We start from the raw sequence: 7,209 nt of genomic DNA, 5'->3' as shown, positions 1-7,209 counted from the left end.
TCAAGCTATGCCCCATCCAATTCCAATCGGCAGCGGCAATATTTACTGCGTTCGTTCACTACACATAGAAATCGGGCGCACGCCATTTAAAATTGAAATCAGCTTCGAAACAGGCCTATTTGATTTTTGTGGAAGCGATTGGTCGGCCACGATCAAAAAAGAAGGCACATTAATTAACCGGTGCGAGGCTGTAATACGATGCAGCTTGTTTGGAATCCTTGTCTTAATATCCTTACGGATTATCGATATCATTATTAATGTGGTTGAAGAATCAGGGGTGAATTTAATGCTGATTTTTCTGCGGGAATCTTTTGACGGGCTCGTTCCTCCTGGCCTTCACCTCCACGGAGCATCCCGGCACCCAACTTGGATATGTTGCTCTCGATTTGCACTTGGCAAAATTCTTCGCCCTCCTTGCTTTGCGAATGCGGTGTAGGTTAACAAAAACAGGTTATGCAATGTTTCAGGGGTATTTTCTCTTGGCACATTTTTGCATTAAATAAATGGGCGAAAGAACCTGCTTTGGTAATGCGCTATAAAATATGACCAGTTTTAACGCAATTTATACCCCAGCGCTGCGATACCTTTTACAGGAAATTCAACCTTTGCACAGCCGCGTTGGCGAACCATGACAAACAAAGGCAACCACCAATAATCTAATATGGCTGAACGGCTTTAAGACCCGGTTTTGACTTTCGCGGCTAATTGGTCCCAAAAAGATCCCAGGGGGAGGCCGGACATGTTCCCGAGTGTTTATCCTCGGCCTCCCCGAAATTACGTTGCCGTTTCTGGTTTCTTTTATATATAAAATGCGAGCCAAAAATGAAATTTCTGTTTTCCGTTATCATTCCCAACAGTTTGGGCGCAGTCTTTAGAGAGGTTGACTCATAGTAGCGCATTTCTTTTGGTGGCCTGGTTCCTGGAATAATGTTCAAGAATCGGGAAATTTATGGATGCGTTGCAGGTTGGAAATGACAAAAAATATTTAAAATCCCAAGCATCTAATAACTGCCAATCAATCTATATTATCCTAACTGCTTTTTCCTCATAGCAGCCATTGTCAGGCTTGTACTTAGTTTGATCAAAGTTCTTTCATTGGCAGCTTTTCGAGTTGGAGAACTATGTCCCAGCCCGATGGACTTCAGCAGAACCTTCTGCTCGCCAGTATGGAGCCGTATTTCTTTAAAAAAAATATGTATCTCGCGGACAACTCTAACACCAGTTGACATCGTAGAGCGCACAGCCCTGCCATCAGCGCGGCGTGGACCAACCAATAGTAAGCTTCATTCCTCCAAGCCTGTCGCAAATCTATCTGGCGCTGTTGTCAAAGATGATAGACCTTTGGATAATGCAGCGGAAGCAACCGCTTCCGTGGATACCGCGAGTACAATTTCTCAGAGGAATGTCGCACCAAAGAGAAAGCGCAAGGCGCCTTATCAGTTGCCACTCGACTTAAAACGCAACATGATGGGCTCAAAATCCGCATCTAACCTTGTAGTAGTAGTAGTAGTAGTAGTAGTATTAGTTAACGCCGGGCTCGGCCCGGCTTGTTAGCCGGCCGTTAGCAACCTCCCGAGGGGTATCTCGGCGCGCGTTCTATCTTCTTTATTTACACAGGGGGAAAACAAGGAGGGCAGAGGCGGATCGTGCCTGACCGGGTTCGGGCCCGGTCCTGCTTAGGGGGTTAGTTCACTGACGCGACCCCGTGCCTAAGGTGCACGGAGGGTTCGTCTGACGGCTTGTGCCGTGAAGTGTGGGTGAAAAGGCAGTAAGTCTATTCCTCGTCAGAGTTCGAGTCGTTTACGATCGGTGTCCCTAGGCGTAAAGGGGCCTTCGTGGGGGCGCGGGGCGCTGGCGGGCCGCTCTGGGGCGGGCGCTGAAGTAGTTGGTGGCTATCGAAAACGCCTGAAAGCTTGTCGGTTGCCCGAGGCTTGTCTGGAAGAATTTGCGGCGTTGGGCGCGGTCTGGCGGCCCGACCGGCCGGTCGTTGTCAGGCCACGGCCAGTTTCTCCACACCGCCCGCGAAAAGCGGCAGTGCACCGGGTGTTCAGGGGAGGTCCGCTTCCAGCACCAGGCACACGAGGTGTTTGCATCCTGGTGGTTGAAACGGTCATGGTAGGCTTTGAAATCGCCGTGGCCGGTCCTCATCCTTGCATTTCCTACAGTAAACTATAGTCACAGGGTTGGACCAGACCCTTTAACGGACAGGCCAGCTAGAGCCCTCCTAGTCGCTGGATACCCAGCCTGCCACGTAAATACAAGGTTTGCACCTTAAGCCTACCGCATCCACAAAAAGGCCTCTTGGTAAACCGACGCGCGCATCCGTCCTCTCCGGCTAAAATAGCGTCTCTTCCGCCTAACATGCCGACGACATCATCTGCCCCGGTGTACGTCCCTAGTGCGAGTAGAAAGCTTCGAAAAGCCGGCGACACCCCGTACATGTCCATCCACAGCTTAGTCCCCCGTTGGTTCCTGGGCTAGCCCAGCGCCACAATGTGGACATGAATGCAATCGAGTTCTTCCCGTCCTCCAGACCCGGCGCAGATTCCCAGTGCGAGTGAGAAGCATGGGGCGCCTCAGTCACACTATTCCACCACGGCCCACCGTCCACGGGGTGTACCAAGGGTGCGAACCAAGGCCGTGCCCACGTTTCTTGCTTCCCGTTACCCAAAGCCGTCTCCAGCAATGGGCCGACCACGTCTTGCTGTCGGGACCCTTTGGAGACTGCCGCGCCGGCACAGTGCTTCCGGTCCACGTACAACTAACCAACCCCCGTAACGGCACTACCTCCTCGCTGCAGGCAATCCCAGAAGGTGTGAGGGGGTGAGAGGGTGCCCTGTCGATTCGAAGAACCGTCGGGTGGTTCTCAGCCTAATTTCCCTTTCTTTTAAACCGTATTGTCTAGCCTTCCGGGGAAGGACGCCTGCCTTTCCGGCTGGCAAAGTTTTTTTGTGCCACGCTGGCTCGCATCGCGAGATTGGGCCTTGTCTTGTGCGCCTCTATGCGGGTGGCGCGCCGAGCCGCCGATCGGACTCTTCCTTCACCGCGATCAGTGGAAAACTCGTCAAAGGGGAGATCTGTCGATTATACATGGGTGTTGCGAGGAAAGGCGTTCCGTGTAGTGACGGTGCTTAGGGCGACAGGTTGAAGAGTTTTTCGTGTGTGCGCGCCTGTTAGGGCTACAGGCGGAAGTCCCGCGCAAACGTTAACAGCATGGTCCGTGCGCCCATACTGAAAATTTTGTGTACGGGAGAGAGTTGACATAATTATGGAAGATGGCGGCTCGCTTCCATGGCCGGTAGACGCCGCTGGTCCTCTGACCGGGGAAGATATCCAAGTCCGTATTAGGGGATCCAAAGTTGTCCTGTAAGCAGCACTGGCTCTTTTTTCTGGATTGGTTTTACTCACGCAGACGATAAAAGCTCCAAGCAACAAACGTAGATGCAGCTTCTAATCTCTTTATAACGTGGTTCATCAGGACCCCGGACATATCAGGACCCCGGACACTTTTCCTGCACAATACTACTTCCAATTTCAATTGCAACGCCAGCGTTGTTCAATTTACCTCAATGCAATCGGATATATGTACATCAGACATTTCTGCATCCTCCTGACAGGTGCGTGCATTATGTCCAGGTTTACCGCAGTTGCCGCAACGTCGTTTAGTCGCCGGCTGCGCACTACTCCCCTCCCCATTTTCATCTTTCTTTTCGTATATTAGACCATCGGCACCATTTGATTGAAGCAAATTCTGACCCTCTTGTATGGTAAATGACCCTCCTTCGCGGATACGTGTTTTTTGAGCCCTGCGCCGCTTGCTAAGCGCTTCGTTGGCCTTCCGAAGGCTGTGGTTCTCCGCTTCCAAAAGTGTGGTTCGATGAGCAATCGACTCCAACCCTTTTGCTAGCTGCTTTACAGCATTAAAAATAGGCGTTGGCGAGCTTCCCTGATGACAGTTGATTCGACTTTTAACAAGGGTAGATTGATTAACGGCTTCTGTCGGGTTGTGCGGTGTTTGAGAGACCCAGGTTTCGGTGCTGGAAAAATCAAGCTCTTTAGGTGGCGGCGTCCGTAGCCTAACATCCAGCTTAGATATGACCATTTCCGGGCTATGGGGGATAATTCCCGCCCCTCGAAAACCCCCGGCCATATTTTCTTTTGTCATTGACTTTTTGTAAGCCGCTGCAAAAGCCAAAAAGAAGTCGACTTTGCTGATGTTAGTGATGTGGGCCCGGATAAAGTCGTTAATTTTTTGACCGTACGCCCGCTTAAGGACGTTAAACACTCCGACATCAAGTGGCTGGGTTAAATGAGATGAATGAGCAGGCAGGTAAAGTGGAATAATATTGTGATCTTTGCAATAGCCCTCGAATTCAGGGGATCGATGACTGCCGTGCCCATCGAGCACTAACATCCGATATACGCCTTTTGTCCGCGATTTTGTATGGTTGTCGAAATGCTGAACCCAGTCGAGGCCAGTCTCGTTGTCGGTCCATCCATTAACGGTGGGTTTGAGGCGCCACGTGTCCGGAAGACCGCCTTCTGTATACCAATTGGACAAATGGTAAAAGCCTTTGACGATGATATACGGGGGTATATCGTAACCGTCGCCACTGATGCAACAAATTGCAGTCGCCCATTCTCGATTGCCAGGCTGTACTTTTTTCCTTCTTCCGCGTCTTTCGGACCCAGTTACGACCATTCCAGCGCAAATCTGGCCCATCATAAAGCCGGTTTCGTCGAAGTTGTACATGTCGCAGTCTTGGATGCCATATTTGGCCCTCATATTGGCCACCAATTGAAACCACGCGTTTAACGCGTCAGGATCTTCGCAAAGAGCTCTTTGGAAATCGTAAGCGCGAGAAAAACGCGTTTTTAATTCTGTGCGTCGTTGTACGAAGCGATAAGCCCATTGCTTGCCGACCGGTCGCGCGTCCCGCGCAGCGAGAAGATGATCGGCCATTGCGGCCACATCAGCGATCTGGGCTGGAAACCCTCGGGAATCCAGGTCCAGTATATACTGGACAATTACTTCCTCTTCCCTTTCCGTTAGCTTTTGGTTGCCTGGCCGACGATTGGCCAAAGAAGCGATGCCGTTTATTCTGTCGTGTAGTGTCGATTTTGGGACATTATATATTAATGCAACCTTTCGTATGCTTTTCTTTTTGCTTGATCGGAGCTCATTTAGAGCAAGAATGATTCGCGCTTCGCAATTTGATGATTCCATTACTGTTGGGGGAAAGAACACGTGTGGAAAATAAAGGATGAAACTGGGTTGAAAAATGTCCGGGGTCCTGATATGTCCGGGGTCCTGATGAACCACGTTACAACATATTTTTTTCCGACTATTAGGATTATGGAACAATGCTTTCTAAACGAGCTCTACATCCTAAAAACCTGCATGCTGGTATTTTATACGCGGCTTACCCTGGGGACCAAAACCCAACTCTTGGTCCGAGTGCTAGCGGTATTCGTCGCGCTGTGCTGGCTGGCCTCGCAACTGACCTTTTTCACCCACTGCCGACCGTTTTCGGGCCTGTGGGCCTTCCCACCGCCGACCCGGGACTGCGCGACGCTGGAGACGTACCAAATGGCCGAGGGCAGCCTCAACATCGCGTCCGACGTACTCATGGTCTGCGTGGTGCTGCCCATCGCCTTCCGGATCAACATGCCGCTGCGCCACAAGCTCGTGCTATTCTTCATGCTCTCGGCGGGGCTGCTGGTCATCGCCGCCGCCATCCTGACAAAGTACTTCGACCTCAGCACCGACTGGGACCCGACGTACATACTTTGGTACGTTCGCGAGTCCAGCCTCGCCGTCTGCGTCGCCAACATGCCCATCCTCTGGCCCCTGCTGCTGCGGTGGTGTCCGTGGCTGCTGCGGAGCAAGAGGAAGTCGCCCAAGGGGAGCAACGAGCCCGCCATAGTCACGTTTGGGGCTGCCGGTGTCCGCCGTGGTGGTCGCGGCGGTGTCGTTGATGACACCCTCATGGGGAACTTTGAGGAGCCGAACACGCCCGAGATGCGCCAGGCTGACGAAGAGGCCGAGATTGGTATGATTGCGGCCGCTTCGGGGGCTGCCACGGAGTCGGCCATGTCGCCGCAGAGTTCGCATGTAAGCCAAAACCCATCCTCGAGCCCAGTTTCACCTCGGCAAGTCTGAGTGAGATTGGGAAAAAATGTTATTCGGGGGCAGGTCTTCAAAGGAGAATAATTCTCGTTTACCATGAGGGTGTTTACAACGAGGGAGGGCTTTAGCGGGATGGAAAATATGACCTTTACAGCCAGGTAAGTTGCGCTCCTGAAATGATTTCTGCTTGTCTCCAAGTTTAATTACTGACCGGGAACCTAGGAGATGGGCTCTTTGTTATTCTCGGCTGCATGGGCATGGCGATCCCCGGCACCAGAATCCACGCGGATGCGACAGGTTTGAGGTAGCCGGAGAATGCCACGTGCATGGCTCTATGGAGGTGCAGGGCCTTCTTGGACCGCTAGCAATTCCATGGGTCTTGTGTACCAATGCAAAGAAGGAGGCATACCGTATCTATCCATGGTTTGCAAACTGGGTTAGCAGCCAAAAGTGCGAGGACGACCCACAGCCTGGTCCGGTTCCTGAAGAGTGGTGGAAGATTGAGTGGAACAGAGTATCCGACGACCCGGCCTGCTTTATCCAGTTCGAGAACACTGGTGAGGTTATCAACTCGGACCCAAGGCTTGATAGCGCGAGGTGTCAGCTTGGAGATGCGGGAACCGGTGGGAAAGCTGGGGTATGGGTCGTACAGAGCACTGTGAGTCCTTGATATTTGCTATATATCATCGGCCTGATAAATGGCAATAGTCCACAATATCAAGCCACAACAGGCAGTTCAACATGGCAGATTATTCGGACGCGAGGTGGTGAAAGGTCCTTGGTCAGATTCAGCGCTAGGGGTGATGACGCAACCTGTAAATCGGTATTCCCGGGGTGCTGTGGTCGCCTACGATCGCTTTGGAATTAGTGATTGAGTCCCAGGTACGTACCAACCTATGCCGGAATATTTTTCTTTTTCTTCCTCGTGAAATCGATCAGTAGCGTGGGATGAAACGGGTTCACATCCTGCCAAGATCGATTATCTTCAGCGGGTCGCGGGTTATCCGGCCGACTCCGAGATCGCAACTCCAACTGCCGGGGCCAACCCCGCATCATAAGATGGAGGCGTGTGTAAGTTT

At 51.9% G+C, this 7,209-nt stretch overlaps 3 protein-coding genes across 3 annotated transcripts; all 3 read left to right on the top strand.

The window, feature by feature from the left end:
• Nucleotides 1-305: 305 nt before the first annotated feature.
• Nucleotides 306-632, top strand: MGG_16046 (uncharacterized protein; the record flags this gene model as incomplete). Its single annotated transcript, XM_003708893.1, has 2 exons — nt 306-432; nt 574-632. Coding segments are annotated over 2 exons (186 nt in total), but the record flags the coding sequence as incomplete, so codon positions are not given.
• Nucleotides 633-2,530: 1,898 nt separating this feature from the next.
• Nucleotides 2,531-3,155, top strand: MGG_16045 (uncharacterized protein). The gene has a single exon (XM_003708892.1). It carries the CDS (start codon nt 2,567-2,569, stop codon nt 2,825-2,827), a length of 261 nt encoding a protein of 86 aa, XP_003708940.1. The 5' UTR covers nt 2,531-2,566; the 3' UTR covers nt 2,828-3,155.
• Nucleotides 3,156-5,401: 2,246 nt separating this feature from the next.
• MGG_13732 (uncharacterized protein) lies at nt 5,402-7,188 on the top strand (the record flags this gene model as incomplete). Its single annotated transcript, XM_003708891.1, has 3 exons — nt 5,402-6,115; nt 6,408-6,788; nt 7,105-7,188. The coding sequence occupies 3 exons, from the start codon at nt 5,402-5,404 to the stop codon at nt 7,186-7,188; spliced, it is 1,179 nt and encodes a 392-aa protein (XP_003708939.1).
• Nucleotides 7,189-7,209: the final 21 nt, after the last annotated feature.

The sequence above is a fragment of the Pyricularia oryzae genome, chromosome 1 (assembly GCF_000002495.2).
Source record: "Pyricularia oryzae 70-15 chromosome 1, whole genome shotgun sequence".
NCBI classification, from domain to species: domain Eukaryota; kingdom Fungi; phylum Ascomycota; class Sordariomycetes; order Magnaporthales; family Pyriculariaceae; genus Pyricularia; species Pyricularia oryzae.
Note: the sequence above shows the minus strand (reverse complement) of the source record. Positions and strands in the feature narration are given on the sequence as shown.